The sequence below is a fragment of the Salvia miltiorrhiza genome, chromosome 5, assembly GCF_028751815.1.
Source record: "Salvia miltiorrhiza cultivar Shanhuang (shh) chromosome 5, IMPLAD_Smil_shh, whole genome shotgun sequence".
Classification (NCBI taxonomy): domain Eukaryota; kingdom Viridiplantae; phylum Streptophyta; class Magnoliopsida; order Lamiales; family Lamiaceae; genus Salvia; species Salvia miltiorrhiza.
Genome location: NC_080391.1, coordinates 9,390,272 through 9,416,981, shown reverse-complemented (window position 1 = coordinate 9,416,981; position 26,710 = coordinate 9,390,272). Strand labels below are relative to the sequence as shown.

The following is a 26,710-nucleotide window of genomic DNA, read 5'->3' as shown; positions in this document are numbered from 1 at the left end:
GTAATCTGCAAGTAGTGAAGTGAAAGCATGAAATAAGTCGATTATACATATATAAATCCACAAAGGAAAGTTGATGTTGTTGTTTTGTGGGGTGAAGCTTATAGCATTGGAATTTGACAGAATTGATGAACGAGCATGACTGAAAATGAAGCATTCGTCTAGGATTTAGTGAGAAGGGGGCTGGCCTCCTTGATGAGCACAAATATGCTGCCACCATCTCCTCTCGAAACGCGAAGCTCGTGGTCTAGGTAGGTGGTGAGCAGCCACGAGTCGGCGCTGCTACTGGAGATGGAGAATTTGAAGGGCGGTTGGCTGGAAATGGACCTTGCGACAGAGGATGCAGTGTCCCGTAGAGAAGTGAGCAAGCCTTTGAACGGCGCCAGATCGATATTCTGTCCCAAAAACTCTATGTTCTCCGGCAACACCACGGAGTCCGTCAACTGGGGTGTCCCAATAACGCCTTGCTCCAACTTAATCTGCATTACAACATCAACATCAACATCAACATCAACATCAACAAATTATAGTAGAATACATTTTCACTCCTCAAATTAAGAAACCTGCACACGCTTGGGACTTCGAACTTCAAACTTGGCATTAGTGGTAAGTGAAGTTGTTGCGAGGGGGCCGGAGAAGACGATGGAGTTCTGGACAGTGAAGTTGTCGGAGTCGAAAGTCTGCGATATCTCCTCAACCTTCACCAGCGGGAAAGCTCCTTCCCTTGATAACAGAGGATAGAACTCCAGAAACGATGTGTAGCTGCACACAATCATCCTCCATTACAACATTGGCTTTGCATTCCACACATAATCAATACTTAACCGATCTTCGAATCAAGATTCATATGGTTGGAGATTTATTAAATTAGAGGATATAACACCATAACATGCCAGCTAGTAACAGTTCCTCAATATACATAAACCGTGTTGTTACTAGTCAACTATTCAAATTTTCATTGGATTTGACAGCCGTAAACACATTAAATACATTTTTTTTTTCTCGCCAAAAATGCACACATGGTTTCAACAATGACAAAACGTGATTAAAACAATAGAGAAACGATTTTTCCAAAAAAAAAAAGATAGAAAAAGAAATATTAGAGTGTTACGCGAGAATCCATTTGCCGTTGAGCAGGGTGAGAGCCTGAGTGGGAGCCGGGTTAGGGTTTTTGGCCTCAAGGTGAGTGATTAACTCGACGATTTCCGCCCTGGTTTCGCTACTGGCGCTCAAACCCATGTTAGCTCCACAGAACGACTCCAAAACTTGTTTCTTCAGTACCTCAATTTCCGTCTCCTCCTCCAGAATTGACACTCCTCGAACCGGTGGCTCATCATTTGCGATCGCCGCCCTCACCCTGAAATTCCGCTTCGTCTTCATCGTTTTTCTGATCGGGAGGGCGGAAAAACTGGTTCGTTTAGTAGGAGATGATGCATTTTTAACGAGGTTTTCAGAGGAATGTGGGAGGGTTTTACATGAGAAGAAGTTGTTTACACAAGGCATGGAAGCTGCCATTTTCGGAAGAAACTGTTAATGCCGACTCCTTATATTGAATTTCATGTTTCATTCATTTACGTATGTGTATGTATTACTCCCTCAGTCCCCTACTCCTAGGGGTGTAATTGAACCGAGCCGAACCGAATAGTGGTGTGCTCAAGTTTGGTTTGTTAAGTATCGAATCGAATCCCGAACTTTACTTACCGAATACTTTGAGGCTCACGAGCCTAATCGAGTCTATACGAACTTTCTAAATTTATATTTATATTCAAAATATTGATTATTTTATTTTAAAAATAAATTATTTTATTTAAAATAATAAATATATTAATTATTTTCTTATACTAACAAACAAAATTAACTAGATATTTAATACAATTATTATTAATTTTAGTGGATAAATATAAGTTATGTCTACTAATAATTTATATTTTTCAAGCTGAATCACTTGACGAACATGTTCACGAGCTAATGAGCCGAATACTACTAAGCTCAAGTTTGGTTTGTTTATTTTACGAGCTTCTCTAAACGAACTTGAACGAGCTTTTTTCGAGCCGAGCTCCGAATAGTTCGCGAGCGGTTTGGTTTGTTTACGGCCCTACTCCAATAGAAATTACACGAATTTTAATAAAAAAATATGATAATTATATTTAAATGAAGAATAAATTTTACACATTTTTGTAAATGGTGATTGGAGAAGTTTGTGGGCTGATTTCTAAATAACGAAAGATTACAATTTTCAGGGACATTTCGATATGATATGGTCATAAATTTTTAGGGACAGAGGAAGTATAATCATAGAGTTGCGGTCCCTTCGAGGACATCCGATAATAATATTGTTGCACGTTATAAAGAGTGAAAATTTAAAATATCTTATTCCTTAAGTTTTATAGTAAAAATGCCCTCTTTTATAAACATAAGCATTCTATGTCCTATTCTTTAATATCCTTTGATTTGATGGGTTTGCTTGATTTTCTGTGAAAGACTTATATATTTGACCGATTTGACAGCTATCAGTCATAAAAGTCAACGATTTGACAGCTATCAGTCAAGAATACATATGATCGGTGGGTGGCTAGATCATGTATCCGCCCGGGAGGACACATAATTTCACAGGGCGGACATATGATTTTATCGGCCGGACACATGATCTGGGTGGGTAGATCATGTGTCCGTCCGGTTTCATTGGACGGACACATGATCTAGTCACTCACCGGTCATATGTACTCTTTATTGATAGCTGTCAAATCGTTGACTTTTATGACTGATGGCTGTCAAATCGGTCAAATGTGTAAGACTTTCACAAAAAACCAAGCAAACCCATCAACATCAAAGGGTAAAATAGGTACTTCACATAATTAGGGCATAAAATGCTTTATTTTATAACTTAGGACATTTTTACTATCAAACTTAAGGACATGGGCATTTTTGCCTATTAACACCGTTATAAATGTGTTTTAATGAAAAAATATGATAGGATTTCAATATGGATCAAGGTAAATAAATTAATCAAACTCCTTTGGGAGCAATTACTTTGAATGGTTAATAAGATGCATGACTGAATATTTTTATCCTTCATATTTGCACTGTTTCAGTCCCACCCTTTCAATTGAGATATGAATCAAGTAAAATTAACTCAAATGAAAGAAGTTATCAAAAACCTTGATAAATATGATTGATAAAATTTATATGATTAGAGGAGTGATTAAATAATTCATCCAACTTTAGAGTGATAAATAATCACTCAATTAGATGATTAGTTACGGGTCAGATTATCAATTATGGGCTCAATCATGCAAACCAAACACTTGATTAAGTTGGATTATTTTATCAATCATGCTTTATTATTCAAACAAAATACATCCTATTTTTTATTTTTAATAAGTAAATAAGAAATTAACGTTACTAATTTTATCTTTTAAAACTAATCTTTCAAAATAAACACCCTCGTAAAGGTTATCTATTAGTCAAGAGAATTAAATATAACTAATTCGAATGAGACCAATATCCTCATTATATTAATTTATACATTGTTGCGTGCAACTAAGAAAAAAGAAGATATTTTATTGACATCTCATAAAAAGGTAAAGTATATGATATAAGGTTGAGATTTCATCACTTTATAGATATCAGATTTATTCAAATGAAATATTATGAATTCACTATCTGATATTATAATTTTATTGTGAAAATTAATGATAAATCGAAGTAAAATAAAATTTTCATCACCTATAAAACTTGAATGTTAGACCATAAATTCATTTAATATAAAGGGTTAATTTCCTGTAAATTTAAAAGGTTTTGTGTTTTTCGCGACTATTCCACAATCTTTCAATTTGACGTAGTAATTCATAAACTGTAAATTTTTTCTTAATAATGCTCCCAAAATTAAAAAATTCCCCCAATTTTAAGTTGACATGAACACCGAAATGTCCAACGCGGCGATGTCGGCCGGCTAGAGGAACAACGCTATTTTGTTTTAACATATACGACGTCATTTTGATTTCAAACTACAATTAAAAAAAAATCCAGGGTTGGGGGAGAGGGCGGAGAAGGCAGAGTTAGGGGAGAGGGTGAAGGGCTGTTCTGAACGCCGCCGCTGTTTTGACAAGGAAAGCGACGATTCTCGAGCTATCTCGCTGCCTTTGTAGAGGAGCACGAGTCCGTCGCGCCCCTTCCTCAGCCACCGAGGCTCCTTCTCGCCTGATTCTCGAGCTCAAGCCATTGTTAGCTAGGGGGCAGTCCGAGCTCATGGAAATGGTGAGGCACATGCCAGAATCGTCGTACGAGCTCATGGAAATGAGAGGAGGGAGACGGTCCTAGGGTTTCGATTGGGGGTGGGATGAAGGAGGCGGCCCTAGGGTTTGATTTAAGGGTAGGAGGAGAGAGGAAAGCGGCCCTAGGGTTTCGATTTGGGCTGCAGCGTTATTTCAGGGTGTTTGGGGAAGGCGGTGGGTGGAGGAGGCGCCAGGGGTTTGGGGAAGGTGGTGGGTGGGCAGCAATAGAAAGCCACCCACTGTCGCTCCACGCGTCTCTCCTCATTGTCGCCGTACCCTAGGCCCCAAATTGCGGCCTCCCTCGTTTTCCGGCAATGGCGGAGCCGCCACTGCACCGTCTCCCTCTTTCTTCCCTCTACAAGTCAGACACACATACAACCTACTGCTCACTCCTTCTTCCAACGATGGTGGTTCAGGGTGTAGGTGTTTTTTATTTTTTTGTAAATTAATTTATTAACAAATAAAAGTATTAAAAAAAATAAAATAATGACATGTCATAGTTTATTGCCATGTCATAAGTGTTTGCCATGTAATGTGACCGTATTCTATTAAGAAAAATTTTACAGTTTATGGATTCCTATGTCAAATTGAAAGGTCGTGGAAAAGTCGTGAAAAACACGAAACCTTTTGAATTTAAAGGCAATTAACCATAATATAAAATACTCTATCCGTCCATAAAAATTGTATGTGCAATAAAGAACACGAGTTTTAATAATATAATTGAGAGATGTATTTTTTTAAGGTAAAAGATGTCTTACAAAGATTAGTTATTCTTGTCTTTTAGTGGAGTTGGGCCGGATACACCAAAATGAAAAAGTAAGGGGTGAGTTTTTTTTGTTAATATTAAGTGTGAATGATGTTTAAAATTTAAAAGATAATTTTATAAAAATGAAATAATATAATTTTCGTGGACAAACAAAAGTAGTAATAAAACTACAATATTTGTGAATGGATTGAATAATAAAAACTCAGCCATGTACATATTACCTTGGATACTTGGAAGAAGCTGAAAAAAAAATTCTATTTACATCTAATAAAAAGGCAAGGTATATATGGTATATGGTTGAAATTTTATTATTAATCTCAAATTCATTTAATAAAGTAATAAAATCGTCTCCGTATTAAAATAAAGTGATTAGATACTTGGTTCATTAATTTTTCACCAATTCAAAAGATCAAAAAAGAGATTAGATTGCTTCTCGATCTCGTCGGCTAGGTACTTATTCTCTTCATTACATATCTATTGAAGTTGGTCTCACATTACATGTCAATTCATCAAGAAAAACACCTTGATGACTAGTTTCGACTTCAATATTACACCCTAAGGGCATCTTATTTTTCTCAGGAGATGATGAAGTAGAAGGCAAATGAATCACAAGACATCTCACACCATCAATACATGTTCCAAAGATATGGGCCACAGTTTATATATGCCAATTGTGTTATGGAAACATCACTGAAGCCGTCAACGTCAAAGTTCGGTGCCGACATCAGGGATAGGGTGATGAAGGAGCGTGACAACGCCCCTTTCGTGGTGGAGTTCTTTAATTTTGAGGAAACTTATAAAAAGTTACCACATTTTAAAAGTGATATGTTTTTTAGCTCCTCTTTAGAAACAATTTTTTTGTATACCAAAATGAATTAAAAGACTAAAATATCCTTACGGTCTCCACCACTTTAATTTCCGCGCAACATTACACGTGCCCATGATCATGATCACGATGGTGGACACGATCATGCCCACGATCATGATGATGGACATGATCGTGCCCACGATCATGATCACGATGGTGAACACGATCGTGCCCACGGTCGTGTCCACAACAGGCACGATCGTGTCCACAATCGTGGGCACGATGGTGTTCATCGTGTCCACCATCGTGGGCACGTGTCATGTTGCACGGAAATCAATGTTACAAAAGAGTTGTTTTTAAAGAGGAACTAAAAAACATATTATTTTTAAAAGATGGTATTTAAAATCTTGAACCCCTTTAATTTTTAGGGAGAAAGACATATGTAACCAAAAGCATATAGTTTGAGACTTATATAGCCACCACTTTTAAACAATGACTTTGGGGGTCAAAATGAAATGAAAAGACAAGCATGCCCTTACTAATTAGTGAATAAAAATAAAACAAAATTTAAATCAAATTTTGACTTGAAAAATTTGTAATAAAACACAATAAAGATTTTCGGACACTGCATGAAAAATCGGTTTTTTTAAAGTTTTTTGATTGAGCCGATTTTTTGCTAATTTATGGTTTTACTAAAATATCCCTTCCTTATATTTTTCAACTACTTTTAATCTTACTCAAAATATATTTTATTTAAATTTTTATTTTATGTAAATTTCATTTTTTTTGCCATTTTTTTTTCAAAAAATATATTTTATTTTTAAATTGTTTTTTTTTATTTTTTTATCGTTTTATTATTTTTCTTTTAAAATATTCTTTCCTTAAATTTCTCAACTACTTTTAATCTTTTCCTAAATATATTTTATTTACATTTTTATTTTACCTAAATTTCGTTTTTTTTTTGCCAATTTTTTTCCGAAAATTATATTTTATTTTTCAATTGTTTATTATTTTTTTTCGTTTTTTTATTTGTCTCTTAAAATATTCTTTTCTTAAATTTATCAACTACTTATAAAATTTATATTTTTTTCGAAATTAATATTTTGGTTGTTTTAAGAGTAAGATTTTATTTTTTTCCAAAATTATGTTTTATTAATTTGTTTCCAGAATTTTATTATAATTATTTATTTTTCGAAATTAAATATTTTTTTCGAAATTTATTTTTTTCCGAAATTAATATTTTAGTTGTTTTAAGAGTAAATTATTTTTTTTTCCAAAATTATGTTTTATTAATTTGTTTTCAGATATTTAGGGATTCTCTTAAAAATAATAATAGATTTGTTTCCAGATATTTTATTATTATTATTATTATTTTTATTATTATTATTATTATTATTATTATTATTATTATTATTATTTTTAAATTAAACATTTTTCTCGAAATTAATATTTTAGTTGTTTTAAGTATAAATTATTTTTTTTCCAAAATTATGTTTTATTAATTTGTTTCCAGATATTTTTTTTAATTTTAAAAATTATTTTTCGAAATTTATTTTTTTTTTGAAATTAATATTTTAGTTGTTTTTAAGAGTAAATTAATTTTTTTTCCAAAATTATGTTTTATTAATTTGTTTCCGGATATTTTTATTATTATTATTATTTATTTTTCGAAATTAATTTTTTTTTTAATTTATTTTTTTCCGAAATTTATATTTTAGTTGTTTTAAGAGTAAATTATTTTTTTTTCCAAAATTATGTTTTATTAATTTGTTTCCAAATATTTAGGGATTCTCTTAAAAATAATCATAGATTTGTTTCCAGATATTTTTATTATTATTAATATTTATTTTTCGAAATTACATTTGTTTTTCGATTTTTTTTTGAAATTAATATTTTAGTTGTGTTAAGAGTAAATTGTTTTTTTTTTTTTCAAAATTATGTTTTATTAATTTGTTTCCACATATTTAGAGATTATACTAAAATAAGCCTAGATTTGATTCCACTAATTTAGAGATTTTCATTCTCCAAAGATTAATCCTATATTTGATTCCAGTAATTTAGATATTCTCCTAAAATAATCCTAGATTTATGTTAATTTTTTTATTTTTACTAATTTAGAGATTCCTTTCAAAATAATTCTAGATTTGTTTTCATTTATATATTTTATTCGAATATTTTTTAAAAAATAACATATTGAAGATGATTTTTAAAAAAAAAAACGAAATACAATAACAAAAAAATAAAATTGGAAGAAGTTTTTTTTTTTTAAAAAAACAATGTTCAATTCCATTACCCCCTCAAACACATCGGACATATATCGCATGAGAGTTAAGTATACTAAGAGTACGTGTTAGAGTGCACATAATAGCATCGTAGTAATTGAGACGTATTTGATTAAAAACAAGTATTCGATTTGATGTGTTAACCCTTGAATTTAACATAAGAGATTAAAAATCCAAATTTCCGATGCCCGAAGTCCTTCAAATCGGGAAAATAGTAAGAGTACTACGGTGCACAATGACAGTGCACAACTACGTACACAGTGAATCGGGGAATACACAGTCAACCACAAACGGGGCATGTTTTAGTAATTCATATGCAATTAAGTGAAATTAAGTATGCAATTTCAATTAATAGACATTATATTCAATAAAAATGAGTCAATAGTGTTCAATTCCATTACCCCCTCAAACACATTGGACATATATCGCATGAGAGTTAAGTATACTAAAAGTACGTGTTAGAGTGCACATAATAACATCGTAGTAATTGAGACGTGTTTGATTAAAAACAAGTATTCGATTTGATGTGTTAACCCTTGAATTTAACATAGGAGATTAAAAATCCAAATTTTCGATGCCCGAAGTCCTTCAAATCGGGAAAATAGTAAGAGTTCTACGGTGCACAATGACAGTGCACAACTACGTACACAGTGAATCGGGGAATACACAGTCAACCACAAACGGGGCATGTTTTAGTAATTCATATGCAATTAAGTGAAATTAAGTATGCAATTTCAATTAATAGACATTATATTCAATAAAAATGAGTCAATAGTGTTCAATTCCATTACCCCCTCAAACACATTGGACATATATCGCATGAGAGTTAAGTATACTAAGAGTACGTGTTAGAGTGCACATAATAGCATCGTAGTAATTGAGACGTATTTGATTAAAAACAAGTATTCAATTTGATGTGTTAACCCTTGAATTTAACATAGGAGATTAAAAATCTAAATTTCCGATGCCCGAAGTCCTTCAAATCGGGAAAATAGTAAGAGTTCTACGGTGCACAATGACAGTGCACAACTACGTACACAGTGAATCGGGGAATAGACAGTCAACCACAAACGGGGCATGTTTTAGTAATTCATATGCTATTAAGTGAAATTAATGATGCAATTTCAATTAATAGACATTATATTCAATAAAAATGAGTCAATAGTGTTCAATTTCATTACCCCCTCAAACACATTGGACATATATCGCATGGGAGTTAAGTACACTAAGAGTACGTGTTAGAGTGTATATAATAGCATCGTAGTAATTGAGACGTGTTTGATTAAAAACAAGTATTCGATTTGATGTGTTAACCCTTGAATTTAACATAGGAGATTAAAAATCCAAATTTCCGATGCCCGAAGTCCTTCAAATCGGGAAAATAGTAAGAGTTCTACGGTGCACAACTACGTACACAGTGAATCGGGGAATACACAGTCAACCACAAACGGGGCATGTTTTAGTAATTCATATGTTATTAAGTAAAATTAATGATGCAATTTCAATTAATAGACATTATATTCAATAAAAATGAGTCAATAGTGTTCAATTTCATTACCCCCTCAAACACATTGGACATATATCGCATGGGAGTTAAGTACACTAAGAGTACGTGTTAGAGTGCATATAATAGCATCGTAGTAATTGAGACGTGTTTGATTAAAAACAAGTATTCGATTTGATGTGTTAACCCTTGAATTTAACATAGGAGATTAAAAATCCAAATTTCCGATGCCCGAAGTCCTTCAAATCGGGAAAATAGTAAGAGTTCTACGGTGCACAATAACAGTGCACAACTACGTACACAGTGAATTGGGAAATACACAGTCAACCACAAACGGGGCATGTTTTAGTAATTCATATGCAATTAAGTGAAATTAAGTATGCAATTTCAATTAATAGACATTATATTCAATAAAAAATGAGTCAATAGTGTTCAAATCATTGGACATATATCGCATGAGAATTTAATAAAAAAATATGTAACTTAATTTATAAAAAAATAATTAATATACTTAGTTAGTCACTTAATTAACTAGCTAATTTAACAAAATTAAATATATTAATTTTTAATAATAAATTTTTAAGATTTTTACGAGTATCCAATCATTGGACATATATCGCATGAGACATTAAGATTTTTAAAAACAAGTACCCAATTTGATGTTAAATTGCTTAATTTCTATTGCCCAAATATCTTAAAATCGTGCTAAAGTAATAGTTCTACGGTGCACAATGATAGTACACAACTAGAGTACACAGTTGAGCATACACTATTAATTGTGAACAAACTACCATTTATTCGGCATAATTAATTAAGATTTTTATGAGTTTGAGCTTCAACTCATTAGTTAATAAATATATTAATAAATTCAATAATAATTAATTAAATTAGTATATAAATGATAATTAAGCTAATTCATAAATATTTAAAAATAATAAATAATATGTAACTTAATTTGGAGACCTTATCGAAGTTAGTGAGCACATCAGATTCAGTATCCTCCCCAAAGAGTAAATAGCCAGCTATAGCAGTAGAAGCATACACAACAACACAAATTGCAGCTGTGATCCTTCCCACCCGGTACATTTTACTCGGTGAGCGCCCTTCAAGCTCGTTATAAATTGGTTGCACATTAAAGTGGCACACATAAGCATTTGACATGATGGGAATCACCACAAGCAGATCAAGAATCGCCTTCTTGGATCCAAAATCAGGCATCATCCTAGGGGGTTCAATTTTCCCCTCAACAAGCTTGATAAGAGCCACAATAAACACGACAACAACGAAAACAATTGCAAGCGCTACAGAAGCTGCTGAAGTCGTGCTCAAGGAATCAATCTTATCCAAGGTACACAACGGTGCAAGAAAAAGCACTAGAACTATTAGAATCACTATCTTCCTGTGATCCCAAAAACCATGACCCCACCATTGGTCAAAAACTCCCATGTGATGAAGGGATCCAGACATCACATCCCCAATGATGATCAAATACACAACCAAAACACCGGCATTGTTAACGATTATGCAAATTTCGGACAAAGTCCTAGCAGTCCTACCCAATGCAGTCCTACCCGATTTCAGATAAGGATCCTTCTTCGACCCAAGGACAAATAGACACAAGAAAGAGGTTTGCATTTCTTTGCGATTCAACTCAGCGTGGCCCGAAAATCCGACCCAGAATCGGTAGTTGGTGCAGAGCACGCAGCAGATCTGCTTGACGCAGAATTTGGAGACGGCCTCGGAGACTCCGAAGCGGGCGGAGATCTCGCAGTGATCGGAGCCGGTGGTGAGGCGGAACAGGCCGATTCCGAGGCGGGTCTCGGCGGGCAGATCTAGCGGGGGGCCGACGGGGTCGCGGCAATCAAGGAGCAGCTCGAGGAGGCCGCAGAGCCACTCGAAGGTGGCGGTTTTCATGTTGAAGAACCACTTGAAGGAATTGGGTTTCCGGGGGACGGCGGCGCCGTTGTCTGCGTCGGAGAGTGAGTGCTTGCGTTTTCTGGAGAGAGAGAGAAACCGATTTTAGAGAAAAATTTTGATTCAAATCTGTTCTATTTTTCTTTTAATTAACCTTTCTAATTTTTCTTTTATTTTTTATTCTTTAAGTCAAATAATTTTCTTTTCAATTTTGCTTTATTTTTATTCAGTAATTAGTAAGGGCATGTTTGTCTTTTCAATGCATTTTGACCCCAAAAGTCATTCTTTAAAAATGGTGGCTATCAAAGTCATAAACTATATTCTTTTGGCTAAAGATGTCTATTGTCACTAATTTTTATATGTAATCCATCGTCACAGTCACTATTTAAAAATGTTGGAAACTTTTATTAGGTCAGGTGGGTCTCGAGATTTAAAGACATTTTGGTGGATATCTATATTGAGAAAAGTTCCAATTATACTTTTAGTGTGCTGTGTGCTTGTGCAATCAGAAATGTGAATGGCTTATTAATTTTGAACGTGGATGTCAGCGTGTTTGGCAGAGATAGGTCCCCACTAAAATGCAAGGCATCTCCAATGTTTTTTTTTTTTTTTTTATCGGGCAAAGTCATGTTAGATGTTAATAATTAGTTCCACATCCACTCCAAGAACCACCTTATCTCTCCATTCACCAAAATCTACCTTATATCTCCTCAAACTCCAATTCGCTCCCAAGAGGGATCGAACCCGGGTCACTTCACTTAAGTGAGGACCCGGTGGCCAGTGCAAGGCATCTCCAATGTTATGCACTATAAATAGAGCTTCGAAAAAAATTATGGTTCACAAACTATATTATATTTTGATACTTCCTTCGTTCGCAATATTGTTTTCACATTTGTCATTTCGGTCCATCTGTGGTATCATTTTCACTTGCATGTATAGAAATATGATTCACAAACTTCCATTCACAACAATAATGAGACTCAAACTTCACTCACTACAATATACACTATTATCTACTACTTACTATCCACCACACTTTTTAAAACCCGCATCGTCCACAATGTGGAAACGATATCGCAGACGGAGGGAGTATTAAAATAATATAAAATTTTAATTTTTGTCTTCAACTATCTGCTTTATTATATAATAAAAAAGTATTTTAAAAACTTATTTTTTTAATTAATCTATTCATAATTAATAAGTAAAATTTATTATAGTTAATAAAAAACAAATGTTACGAATAATTTTAATATTAATATTAATATTAATATTAATGTATAGAATAAAAAAAATAGTGCGATGAACACTATCGCTTTATTAATAGCACAAGATCGTCCATCTCAATAAAATAGCCTGGTGAAATAGAATAGGATTAGAGTAAAATGTTATATCAGTATATAGCTCAACGCCGATTTAAAGCATTGTTGGAGATGGTTGCTTATTAATTTGAAGCACATATATTCCGTCTGAAATAAGTTTTGTTTTATTCTAGTAGAGATTGGAAGATATATATTTTTATTTCAAAACAAGCTTTTGGGATAATATTAGTATAATACACAATGAAGTATTATAATATCATAATAATTCATGAATGTAATTGTTAGCAATTGGCCATGTATTGAATTAGCCCCAGTTTATATAACCGAATAAACTTCAACCACTTCTCTCTCTCTCTATTAAAAAAAAAAACCTCCAACCACCGACTTAATTCGTGCTACTCTAATTCATGCAAATTATGCAATTACGGCTCTTCCACCCAAACCCAATAGCGGTAAGTTCCTCTCCCCAATGTTATTAAATTATTACAATAAAATAAATCTTATTGAGCATTTATTTCTAAAAGTTAATGTTTAAAAAATTATACATCCTAATTATTAAATAATCGATACAGATTATCAATTATTAATTTAAGTTTTTTAACATTCTCAGTTTGTGGTGTTATTTACTTGTATAGTTTTATGGTCAACATAAATTGAAATTTGGGCCAGAGAAAACTGTACACTTTGATATACGGCCGAAGTTTAACAAGTTTCTTATGGGCTTGGGCTCAGTAACCTATGGAGTTTCTTTTGTCAATAGTAACCTATTAAAATTTTAATTACAATACTGCTAGTCTCAATTTAATTTTATCTAGTTCAAATATTAATATTTTTGTCAAATCTCAATTAGCGTTTTTCTAAGCATAATTTTTTTGGTTAGTTTATGAACTAAAACAAATTTGGCAGTTTATTAATTATTTATATAGATTTGTAATATTAAATTTATTTTGTGTATATATTGACGACCCTTACAAATAAATATATTTATGACACTCTGGATTTAATGAATCAAGCAAAAATGACAACAAAAAAATTCAGAAGGCAAAATATGAACACCTACAAAGAGGGAGAAAATCGCCTCTTGTTTTGGACTCTGTTGCATGAATAAGAATCCCATTTTTGCTAGATTTAATATATCAAAATATCCATCTACTGTCAAAACAAAAATAGTCCAAAAGATTAAAACAAATATACTAGTTGTTATTTGCCTTTAATTCACATGAATTAACCTTAATTCACAATTAAGATGTTTCGTAGTTGTAAATTGTAGGCAAAGTAAAGTCGATCATGACTAAAGAGTTGTGAATTTTTTAAAAATAAATAAAAACGTCATAATTGTGAATTATCACAATAATAAGAATAACACTGTCAAAAATACTATTTTTAATCCTTTTTTTAATGACTTTTTATTTTTACTATAGCAAATAAATATCTTATTAAATCACTCTTATTACAATTAATTTTTTTAATAGATGAATTATATCAGTTAATTGTACATGTAAATGTTGAAGTCGAAAGAAATATTCAAGCACTTACACAATATAATACGTTGTAGTGCATCACGAACATGCCGACGTGTAGATCAATGATTGATCACATTGGGCCCAAAATATAGAATATTGGATTCAGTTATGGGACATAACATATTTGTAAAATTCAATTATTTGTTGAAGATTGGTTAACAGCTTATATAAAATTCAAAACCACAAAATGGAAATAAATTATTGGAGTTAGGGATCATGAATGGATTATCCGCTCTTTTCGTGTGAATGACATGATTATAAGTTTAAATAATAATTTATTTATGGTAACTTGTAACAAATTGTATATGATTCAATTATTATGGTCCTGTATGATATTTTTAGTATAATTTCACTTTCAAGTATGCCATTAACCAAGTTCAAGAAGTTACATAAAAGTCAAATCATAATACATTTCTTTTATAGCTAATTGTGTTTATGAGCTCATTTGACATTCTCGTAAGCTATATGTTAATAGAAACCCCTTTATATTTTAACATATTACCTCCGTCCCGAAAAAAATATGCTTATTTTATTCGATACAAATTTTAATTAATAAATATTAAATAAATGTATTGTGAATAGAAAAATAAATTTATTTTTCTAAATGGAGTGAATAAATATTGATGTGTTATAGTGATAAGATCGCATCTAAAAATGAGTTACGTATGCTCGTGTGAAACGAACTAAAAAAATAAATAAATAAATATACTATTATGAAACAGAGAGGTAGTATTATAACCTACTGTATCCGGTTGATTCCAGTTCATTTTGTAATTGTCGTAACCCTCAAATATTTGAACTATATGGCGTCATCAATTTTGATTTTAATGGACACCCATATTTTTTTTTTTAAGTTTTCTGGTGTTGTTTTTAAGTCTTTCCACCCAATTAAGTTGATCAAATTTCTTTTCGCAATGATATTTAAAAAAATTATTATTTTAAGTATATTTAGTAATAAAGTGAATAAGTGATTAAATGTTTATTTACTTATATTTATTCCATATAAAGGATGCGATCAACTTAAGAAAGTATGTATGGATTGGAACTCTCTTTTTGTAAGCATGGGAGAGGGAGTAGAGTAGATGGTTGCTCCCATTTTTAGTTCATGAAAAAATAAAGTTATTATCTTTAACGTGCATGGGTGAATTCATGTTTATATACAATAACTTATAACTAATGCTATAAAATAAATAAATTACATTTAAAAAATTAGGATAGGTACAACAAATTAAAACCTATAATAATATTAGTGAAATTTAAATCTATGACATTTCATGACTTATAAAAAATACACCCTATATATATATAGGGGAGCGCTCCAATAAGACCCCCTATTTTTAGTGAGATCTCGTGTGGTTATTTTATCAATTCTATGGCTTATATTGTATCTAGAGGGCAAATTTTTTTCTCACGTTCGAATCCTGAAGGGAGCGAAATATTTTAAATTTCATTATTCATCGGTTTATACTGTATTGTTCAGTATATATTGCATTGTTCATCAGTATATATGTCTTATTCATTGAAAAATAAAGGTCTCAATGTCTCACAAAAATTAAGCTATATATATATATATATAATAGACAGTTCCACCGGTGAGCTTAGAGATGCTAGCTAGCTAGCTCAATAGTCAATTTTTTTTCGAAAGATAATAAATTAATAATATTAAAATAATAGACGAGACATTAATCCGAAAGAAAAACCGGCTACTCAATTATTTACACGCCTAAAAAACATTTGCTTTCAGACATCCCCAACTAAACAGAATAAAATATATCAACATTCACAGTTTCTGAATTATTCAACTTAAAAAAATAATACTCCTATATGATGTTTGTTTTAGCACAATATATAATATATGATATGATGTTTGAACACATTATAACATCTGACAAGTGAAACATACCGAAGAAACTGAGAAATGGAATCTGGTGTGAGTGCAGCCAAGTAGGGAGAAAGTGAGTATTTATTCAGAGTTTTGGTTGTATTTGCTTAATTGTGAATGCCACATGGGGAAAGCTAACCTCGACGGAAGCGCCTGCTTCATATGGCTTTTGACTTAGTTATGGCCGGCGACATTTTCAAGAACTACAATTTAATTTTCATTCATTAAATAAACCCACCAATATATTAATTCCCAAAGGACCTCACTATTTTATAGTGTGTGTTGTTCTACTATGAAGTAATCAAGGAATTATCAAAACTTTATACTTTATATTCATACAACTAATTAAAGTCTTTGTCCTAATCACCCCACAAAAATTGTTATCTCTCTCTCTCTTTCTATCTTTCCACTTGTTCTATTTTGTCTTTTGTTCCTTCTTCATATCTCCAACAACGAAAATATTCCCTCTCTCGCTGGCAAACGCTCCTTTTTATTGACTTTCAAATCCTGATCGGACCACCGCGCGCCGCCGTTGCTGTATTGATCATTTAATTTTCTTTATCTATATTTCGAATCACAGAGGTGGTGGTGTTCCATTCCTCAAATATTGATGTAATTCACGTGAGCTCATACGTACGTTTCCTCTTCACCACCTTCTTTTGTTTGCATTCATTACTGTTAATTAATTTGATATGTGATTGTGTATCAGTGTATGTATATAATTTTGGGATGTGAGTGTGTGTTTGGGGTGTGCAAAATGGGTGAAATCTTGGGGTTGCAGTTGCAGGTGAGGATAGAGCTAGGGAGAGGAGCGAGAACGCTGCTGGACTTCCTTGGGGAGAGAATGGACGGCGTGGATCGGGCGGTGAGAAGGCCGAGTCTCAAGGAACGGCTGGGATTGAAGGGGCTGGGCTGCTGCGGGCCGACGTGGGGCCTGGGCCCCACCACCATGAGCGTGCGGGATGATGAAGAAGAAGAAGAAGATGGGCCTGGAGCAGAAACCGAGACCGTCAACGCGGCCCACAATCCAATCCAAAGCGGGCCGATGATTCCGCCGTGCGTGGCCCAGTCTCCCGGGATGAACCTGGCGGCGGCGCTGGCCGCGGAGAGGCAGCTGAGGGCGGCGCTGGAGTTTGACATCGGCGGAGGTGGTCTAAGCCCGAGGGCGAGGGCGAGCCCGGGAAATGCAAGGAGGGTGTCGTTGATGAGACTGTTGGAGGAGACGGACGGGTGTGGCGATGGGAGGAAAGAAGGAGAAAGTGATTGGGTGTGCTGCGTGTGCATGGGAAGGAAGAAAGGCGCGGCCTTCATACCATGTGGCCACACTTTTTGCAGGGTGTGTTCGAGGGAGCTGTGGTTGAACCGAGGCTCTTGTCCCCTCTGCAACCGCTCCATTCTTGAGATTCTCGACATATACTAACCATCATCATCATTCAACAACAACACATTTCTTCTCATATCTATTCTTCTGCAACTTTGCTTCAACTATGCATCACATACCTTGTAATTTTCCTAAACTTTTACATAATACAAAAAAGATATTCTCACCAAGAAATTGTACAGCTATATACTCATAATATGCTCTCTCTTGCTAGTTTTCCACTGTTAAAGTTGCGAGATTTAGTGTTCATGGTATAAAAATACATTAAACTAACTAGTTTTTATAGGGGTAATATTAATAAAGGTTTAAGAGCTCTCCTAAGATTCTTTTTCATCAACGAAAAATAGTTATGTTTAAGAGTGAACACTTTTATTTGGGAATGCTAGTTTTTATAAATGAGATATATATGTGAAAACTAGCTCCATCAACGAAAAATAGTTATGTTTAAGAGTGAACAGTTTTAATAAAGTTATTGTAAATAGAATAAATATACAATTTATAGGGGTAATATTAATATAAAAAATACAATATTAATAAAAAATAGAATAAAAGTACAATTTATAATTAAATATAAAAGAGAAGATATTATGTGATGGTTCAAATAGTGAAATAAGATTCTTTTTGTGGACAAAAAAATGGATAAGTAGGACTATTTTTTGTGAATTGAGAGGGTAGATGTTAGAATGGAAAATCAAAATAAATCTGTTGAGACATACGATTAAGCTTTGGATTAATTGTGTGAAAGCAAATTGAAAGTTTCCCCCCATGTGAATTTGAAAGGCATGCGATGAGAAATGTGTAGCCTCCTCCTTTTCTTTTCCGTCTTATTAATTATTATTGTGATGAAAAAGAATCTTAGGAGAGCTCTTAAACCTTTATTGAATTCTGATTTGGCTTTTGTCTTTGTGAGACAACTCGCAACTCAGAGAGATCCCCATCAAGGCCTCACTTTTGAAGAATCAATACCGCCAGATTAATTTGTGTACCAATACAATTTAGGTTAATGACAGAATAATTCATAACTTTTAGCCATTTTTACAATCTACTCACATCTTGTAATTTGTGTATCAAATTTTCGATGGCTTGTAATTTGATGCTCGACTTTAAATCTAATTGACTATAAGGGCATGTTTGTTTGCCAGGAAAGTAATGTGAATTGGGATTGTTATTCCTAGGAAAATGATTCCGTGGAAAATGAATCCTAATAGATTCATTTTTCAGTGTTTGGAAATACGAAAAATATTTATTAGTATTCTGGATTTGTATCATTAAATAAATATAATTAATCAATATATATAAGAATTAAATTGTAATTTAATCTTTATAATAAATTTCTCTATAATTTTTTTAGTAACAACAAAGTACATTATTAAGGTTAATTATATGATTTATAATTCTAAAATTAAATTCAAATTTTCTTACATAATAATAATAATAATAATATTATTATTATTATTATTATTAATATTAATAATAATAATAATAATAATAAAGTGTGATTCATAGCTCTAAAATTTAATCAAGATTTGTTTATAATAATAATAATAATAATAATAATAAAGTATGATTTTTGTAGTTTTAAAAAATTAAATTAAGATTTTCTTAATAAAGTATGATCATAGTTCTAAGAATTAAATTATAATTTGCTTAAAATATTATTATTATTATTATTATTATTATTATTATTATTATTATTATTATTATTATTATTAATTTGATTCATAGTTATGAGAATTAAATTATTATTTTCTTAAAATAAATTATGAACTAATTAATCAATTAAATGATGATGATGATGATAAAAATAATAATAATAACAACAACAACAACAACAACAACAACAACAACAACAACAACAACAACAATAATAATAATAATAATAGAAACATTAAATTCCAACTAAATAAAAATTATAATTTATATTTTATTATAAAATAATACAAATAAATAAGAATCCTGAGAATGAGGAAAAAGAATACCTAAGAAAAGCTAGGGAATAAGAATCCTGGAAAGTTGCACTACTTTCCTTGTTTTCAGGATTCTTATTACTTTCCTTGACTCATAAAAATTTAACCAAACACAGGAATTTAATATTTTGGAATCAGATTACTTTCCCAGGCCAGAATCCGTGCCAAACAAACATGCCCTAAGAGTTATGGATTCGTATGCAGTTATCCTAATATACGAGTTATCCCAATCGGGAGAGAGAAACAGTTAATTCTTTATGTATATGTGTGTGTCTGTGTGCGTGTGTGCGTCTGTGGAATGAGATTCAGTGTACCACACTTTATGTCTCACTTTGTGTCCCACTTTCAATTTTATTTATTTTCTTATATATTTTTTCTTCAATTTCAACTTTATATGCTTTAGTTTAATTTTGTGATTATTAACTAGGGTTTATTCCATCAATCTAGGGTATATAATTATTTTTTATCATTTAATTTCACTTTTATTAGTTAATAATAGGTTGATAAATTCAAAGTCATGGTATATACTTTTTAAAACTTTTAATTTTTTAAAATAAAAATTAAATATAATTCATAGTATCATAATAAATTTTATTTTTATAAAAAATATTTTTAAAATAATAGATATAAGAATGGAACACAATGGCACACATAAAATTGTGGGACACTGGATCTCATCTCCGCGCGTGAGAGAGAGAGAGAGAGATTGGCCTAAATTGCTCAAAACTCAGCAGACAACGAACCAGGCCAAAATTAATAAATTGAATTTGGGTTGGAAACGATCCTTTAAGGAAATTGGCCCAATTATTTAGCTGGCATAAAGAATTGCGTGAATTGGGCCGACTTAAAGAATATGCCCAAATAGCCCAACCAATGAACCAACTTCCATTTAAATACGTACAGTTTTAAAATGCAAATAGTTAATACTCCCTCCATCCACCAAAAATAGCCCTAAAGGTGGACGGCACGAGTTTTAATAAAATTGTAGTGTGAGTAAAGAAATGAGCCCACTTAAAAAATAGTAACGTTTATAATGATAAAATTATAATGATAACTAATTAATTAGGGTTTTAGAGAGAGCAGAGAGGGCCAGAAACGTGTAGGCAGAAGATCTGAGCTGGAGTCAAATTTTCGCAGGAAATCAAGTTCTGGCAGTTTTGGAAGAACGGCCATAACTTCCTCCAAAGAATTCCGATTCAAGCGAAACAGGCGGCCACAGAAAGCTCTCTCGAAGACGAAGAAGTTGTATTTCTGGGCAAAATACGATTTGAGGACATTTGAGGCTTCAAACGAAGGCTTGAAGCTGACTGGTCTGTTCAGCTGCGATTTTGACGAATTCTTCTGGTGCGGCGCTATTAAGACCTTCATTCCGGATTTTAGTTAATTGCCTTCGACTTTAAGGTGAGGGATTATATGCTTGTTTTTATATTCATGTATGTTTGAATGTGCTTTTAGTTCATGTTTGTTTATACTTACTCAGATACATGTCTAGATACATGTTCAGAATATCATGTTCAAGTACATGATCAGAAACACAGAATATCATGTTCAAGTACATGATCAGAAACGCATAATATTATAATCCATATATATCTCTCCATTTAATCTATACTCCCTCCGTCCCACGAATCTTGACACGTTTGGTTTCGGCACGGAAATTAAGGAATTGTAGATTAGTGTTTTAAGTGTGTAGTTAATAAAGTATAAAAGTGATAAAGTAGGAGAGAAGGTAAACATTACTTACTATCTTATTTAGAAATGCGTCAAGATTCGTGGGACGACCCAAAAAGAAAAACGTGTCAAAATTCGTGGGACGGAGGGAGTATATGTTATTTTATCTCATCACATAGTACATATAAATAAATATCATTATGTAAATTAGTAACATAAACCTAATGAACATTATATATGTTGCGTGCAGAATGGAAATGCAAGACGCGGCCACCGCCGCCCCCGTCAGCTCGGTGGACAGCGGGAAGAACACGAGCATCCACGTGACGGCCCTCGACGGCAACTCCCTCTTCACCATGGCGACGTTCATCGGGTTTTCCATGACCCTCCCACAGAACTCCACCACCGCGTCAAGCGCAGCGTGCACCACCAGCGCCGAGACGGTGAGGCGGCTCATCGTCTTCGAAGTCCTCTGATCATGTACTCAGAGAGATCCTCATCAAGGCCTCACTTAGTCACTTTTGAAGAATCAATACCGCCAGATTAATTTGTGTACCAATACAATTTAGGTTAATGACAGAATAATTTATAACTTTTAGCCATTTTTACAATCTACGCACATCTTGTAATTTGTGTATCAAATTTTCGATGGCTTGTAATTTGATGCTCGACTTTTTAAATCTAATTGACTATAAGAGTTATGCAGAAACAGTTAATTCTTTATGTATATTATATGTGTGTGTCTGTGTGTGTGTGTGCGCGAGAGAGAGAGAGAGAGATTGGCCTAAATTGCTCAAAACTCAGCAGACAACGAACCAGGCCAAAATTAATAAATTGAATTTGGGTTGGAAACGATCTTTTAAGGAAATTGGCCCAATTATTTAGCTGGCATAAAGAATTGCGTGGATTGGGCCGACTTAAAGAATATGCCCAAATAGCCCAACCAATAAACCAACTTCCATTTAAATACGTACAGTTTTAAAATGCAAATAGTTAATACTCCCTCCATCCACCAAAAATAGCCCTAAAGGTGGACGGCACGAGTTTTAATAAAATTGTATTGTGAGTAGAGAAATGAGCCCACTTAAAAAATAGTAACGTTTATAATGATAATTAATTGCATTGTGAATTGAGAATATGACCCATCATGTGATAGATAGTTTCCAAAAATGGAAAATGATTAATTTTTGTGAACATTTCAAAATGACGAAAATTGACTATTATATTTTTTGTGGACGGATGGAGTATATGTAATTCTTTTTTTACAGTTAATACGTATGCTGATTTGCATGTTGATGGAGACTTTGCTGAAGATCATCACACTCTTGTTCTATTTTGATATCGTGTTAAACTTTAATCATATTATTGAAACTTGAAAGACATGCATCTTAACATAAAATAACACTCAACAATAATTCACTCATCTGCATAATTCAGCTTCTTCATGATGAGTACTAGTTGATTGTTATTATTAAGTTTGTTAATTAGAATAATCCGAAAAAAAAAACAAGAAAAACAAATTTTCAGCTACTATATTCTTATGTGTACCAAACAAATTTCAATACGATCATCATTATATCTTTCGTTTATGTTTGATGAACTTTATATATGCAGGTATACTTTCACAAATTCATTGATACAGATACATGTGCTGTGTTCATAGAGACATTTCACATGCAACTGGACCACAATATATTAGAGAAACTTATATAGATGTAACGGATGTAGTATGATTACAGTTAGGAACTAGGAAATAGCTAGCTAGAGTGGTCCATTTAAAATGAAGTATTGTAGGTCTAGTGTGATATAACCCAATTGCTCTTCTCAAAATAATAATAATAATATGGGGTGCCCTAGCTATATGATGAGCAGAATCATATGAAATGAGAGAAATTTTAAATGAAAAAAGATCAAGTTGGGAAAGTTGTTGCCTATTAACCAGAGGGCATTGCTTGGCTAAGCTTATGATAAGAAATTTATAAGTTCATGCGTCTTACAAGATGTTTAAAAAGTTTAAAAGATTATAAAACTTTATTTTGAAAAATCTAGTAAGTAGGAGTAGTTTTTGGATTCTAAGAAATTCTGAGAAGATTGTAACTATTAAATCTAAAATATTAGAAGTTTCGTAACATTAGAAATTCGGTCTTTGTATTTAGGTAAAGTTTTACTTGAAATTAAATTTGAAAGAGTTAATATACAAAATGTACATTTTTTTTTGTTTTTTGTTTTTTTTTTTTCAAATTTGACTTCAATTGAAAAATTCAAAGCTCGTTGTAGAGTGCATTATTCAATATCTAGTCAGATTGGGGAAGGAGTATTGGCGTTATAACTAATAAGTCAGATTGGTTGACACTCTTTTCACAATTATTTTGTCCTCATTGTCTTCATATTTTGTCAACAAAAATTTAATAACACCCTCATCTAACCTTCCACCACAAAGTTAACCCTAGTGTTAATCCGCCAATCATTCATGAAAAACTAAACAAATAATTGATAGAAAGTGGTCGAGAGATCGATGGACCCCTTTTATACAACATACGACACATACAACATACCACTATCAATTTTATTTAGTTTTCAGTTATATTTCTCTTCAATGTCTATCGTTACTATTTTAGTTTAGTTTTAAAAATTATTAACTTCGAACTCCCTAATTCTATCAGAATATATAATTATTTTTTACATTTAATTTACAATATTTGTTATAAATCATTGATCATTAGAGTTTGTCAGGGTCTACATATTTTAAACTTTCAGTTTTCATTAATAAATGTTACTAATTCGTATCAAATCTTTTTAAAATAGTGAATTAATAGTGGGATTTAAAAAATTGCGGGACAGTGTATATAGTACTATTTACCACATTTTAATTTCAAACTTCATTACATATATTCCACATTACTGAAACTGAGGTGAATGCGTCTCATAAAAGTTAAAAATTGATGTGAGCATTTTGGTGCATTTTAATTTCATATACTAGTATTTATTTTGGTTGGGAAGGTGATATATACTCATACATACCTCCATCAATCTCGGCAGATATCTCTCTCTTTCACTTTCATGGTGAGCCCCCACTAAATTAGCACACTGTATCCAGACATGTACACAACTATTTCTCTCCTACACCACATTCTTTTTGGGGAGAAGTTATCGACAAGCCAAGTGGATTTGTTTGATTCGAGTTTTCCTATAATAGAAAACAACTGTTCCAGTTAGAATTGGACGCTCCTTTTTGGATAATACCTAAACTTTGCAATTAGTTTTAACAAAATGGTTTTGTGATCAAATATTAATTTGTCATCTCCATGATTAACACGTGAATACGCTACACGTGTCAAACATTGTTCTTGTGCGCCTATAATTATGTTTTAAAAAAAAAAGGCACGAGGTTTGAAAAATGATTTAATGATGTACAGTGTCTGTAAGTTTTAACAAGTTCAAGCAAAAGCACTAAGCTTATCTTTCTAATTGAATCATTCCATTTCAAGCCACCTCGTTGTATTTTTTATTTTTGATTTTTTTTATTAGGCATGCTCTATCATTGGAATCAAACAGATCCAAAAGATAAGAGCTAATTTAAATCGAATTGAAATGGGACAGCGTGGTTGGTGTTGCAACAAAGAGGGGAAGATAATCAAAATCGCTTTAAATTGTTGATTGGCCTCTTACATACAAGAGTGGAGCCTCTACAGTTTTTACTTTTCAATTGAAGATGGGAATCTTTACCAAAATTGGAGACCACTCCAAAAAGATAACAAAGGCGAATTAGCTCTATGTACAGTTGAGAAATTCAAAGAACCTAATGATCAAATCCAAATCCAAATCCGACATAGCGACATGCACTTCTTGCACGATTCGAGTTCGTAGCCATAAATTTTTTATTTTTCCTTTTCCAAATTAAAGTTAGTTTTTGATATATAATTAGTCGTATTCATCTATCGTCTTTTTTTTGGATAAATTAATAGTATTAATTAAAGAAATTTAAAGATCACGCTATAGGGGACTCAAACCCAAGATCTTTAGCCTTAGGCATATTAACCTCCTTACCGCTTGACCAACACACGCACACTTCATCTATCGTCTTTGCTATCAATAAGACGATTCAAATGCAAACAATTGCCTATAGTCCAAAACTCAGTGATGATGATACATCAAACATGTTGAAAATGAAACCAGAAAAGAATCATAGTGTCAGAAAAGATTTCATGCGATTTTGAATAAAGTCCACTTTTCATGCGATTTAGCCTTAATTAACAGTTCATTTCTGGTGGGTTGTCTCTGTCAAATAATCATGTAATTAGGAATTTTGACTGTGCATTGATTCCGTGCCAGTTTTGGTCATCTTAATTACTCATTCTTGTTTTAATTCTCCTATAGATTTATTGATCCCAAACAAAACAAACTTTAAATTACGAAGAGCAACGAATAGATACGAGACGAGACAGTAAGTTGAAACTTTAACAGACTGCCGATGTCCACTTAACCAAGCACCACGCCATTACGTACATATATAATTGTGCTCACTTAAGTGAAGTGACCCGGGTTCGATCCCTCTTGGGAACGAATTGGTGATTGGAGATATAAGGTGGAGTTTGGTGAATGGAGAGATAAGGTGGTTCTTGGAGTGGATGAGGAACTAACTACTAACATCTAACATGACTTTAACCGATCAAAAAAAAAAAAAAATAATTGTGCTTAAAAACATGAAAAATAAATTTATTTGCACCAAGTTTCCTCTAACTCCAAGAAAGCGAAAGTGCCACATCAAATCTCAAATCTATGGTTGGTAAGTTTATTTTAAACATAAATTGGAAAAAAAGACAAAAATGTAAGGAAACAAATGCCTGGCCAGGATTTGGTTGGTGTCAAGTGATCAGCCATACTAGTGTGTGTGTTTTCGGTCGATAACTTGATCACTGCGCTTTGTATTAAGTTGCCATGTACATATAAATATAAAGCATGGTAATATTTCTATTCTTAAGATTGACCATTTGATTCTTTCAAAAAGAATAATCATTTTGATTGCTTATTGTGTTGGATTAATTTCTTAATTAATCCAATTAGTGTCTGTTGGTAAGATGCTTCTCCCCTAATCAATAGGTCGGGGTTCGAGTCACCTAGAAGGTTAGAGTGTGAATGTATTTTTTTTTCTTTGGGTGTAACAATTTAATATATATATATATATATATATATATATATATAATGTAAATAAATACTATTAAATTATGTACTCTGTTAAATGCTATATTTATTAGTATTTAAATATTGATAACTTGAGAAGTTATATATATATAGGGTCTGGTCCCCAGGAAATGGTAAGTTCTTTTTGTATTCTTATTCCCATTGAGACTACAAAACCAAAAGGAATACCGTATTCTCGGAAGATTATACTCTGTCAACCGATCTTCAACTATGGCTACAG

General features: G+C 32.5%; 3 protein-coding genes across 4 annotated transcripts; 1 reads left to right on the top strand and 2 right to left on the bottom strand.

Annotated features, from left to right (window-relative positions):
- Positions 1 to 15: 15 nt before the first annotated feature.
- LOC130985831 (light-induced protein, chloroplastic-like) lies at positions 16 to 1,552 on the bottom strand. The gene is made up of 3 exons (XM_057908981.1): positions 1,109 to 1,552; positions 561 to 759; positions 16 to 476 (listed from the first exon to the last, which is right to left on the bottom strand). Exons 1-3 carry the CDS (start codon positions 1,510 to 1,512, stop codon positions 159 to 161), a joined length of 921 nt encoding a protein of 306 aa, XP_057764964.1. The 5' UTR covers positions 1,513 to 1,552; the 3' UTR covers positions 16 to 158.
- An 8,944-nt stretch (positions 1,553 to 10,496) lies between these two features.
- On the bottom strand, positions 10,497 to 11,864 carry LOC130985830 (amino acid transporter AVT6E-like). The gene has a single exon (XM_057908980.1). It carries the CDS (start codon positions 11,543 to 11,545, stop codon positions 10,547 to 10,549), a length of 999 nt encoding a protein of 332 aa, XP_057764963.1. The 5' UTR covers positions 11,546 to 11,864; the 3' UTR covers positions 10,497 to 10,546.
- A 4,690-nt stretch (positions 11,865 to 16,554) lies between these two features.
- LOC130985829 (uncharacterized) lies at positions 16,555 to 17,824 on the top strand. Of its 2 annotated transcripts, none has more exons than XM_057908978.1 (2): positions 16,555 to 16,902; positions 17,057 to 17,824. In XM_057908978.1, the coding sequence occupies exon 2, from the start codon at positions 17,114 to 17,116 to the stop codon at positions 17,687 to 17,689; it is 576 nt and encodes a 191-aa protein (XP_057764961.1). In that variant the 5' UTR covers positions 16,555 to 16,902; positions 17,057 to 17,113; the 3' UTR covers positions 17,690 to 17,824. The 2 variants fall into 2 exon arrangements, with proteins under 2 accessions (XP_057764961.1, XP_057764960.1); XM_057908977.1 differs by having other exon boundaries at positions 16,557 to 16,902; positions 17,051 to 17,824.
- Positions 17,825 to 26,710: the final 8,886 nt, after the last annotated feature.

What these genes read in the sequence shown, in the direction of transcription:
- LOC130985829 (XM_057908978.1), top strand. Translation starts at nt 17,114, where the DNA reads ATGGACGGCGTGGATCGGGCGGTGAGAAGGCCGAGTCTCAAGGAACGG.
- LOC130985831 (XM_057908981.1), bottom strand. Translation starts at nt 1,512, where the DNA reads ATGGCAGCTTCCATGCCTTGTGTAAACAACTTCTTCTCATGTAAAACC. An exon ending in AACGGCAAATGGATTCTCGC is followed by an intron (nt 760 to 1,108) that starts GTAACACTCTAA and finishes GATTGTGTGCAG; the next exon opens with CTACACATCGTTTCTGGAGT. An exon ending in GAAGTCCCAAGCGTGTGCAG is followed by an intron (nt 477 to 560) that starts GTTTCTTAATTT and finishes GTTGTAATGCAG; the next exon opens with ATTAAGTTGGAGCAAGGCGT.
- LOC130985830 (XM_057908980.1), bottom strand. Translation starts at nt 11,545, where the DNA reads ATGAAAACCGCCACCTTCGAGTGGCTCTGCGGCCTCCTCGAGCTGCTC.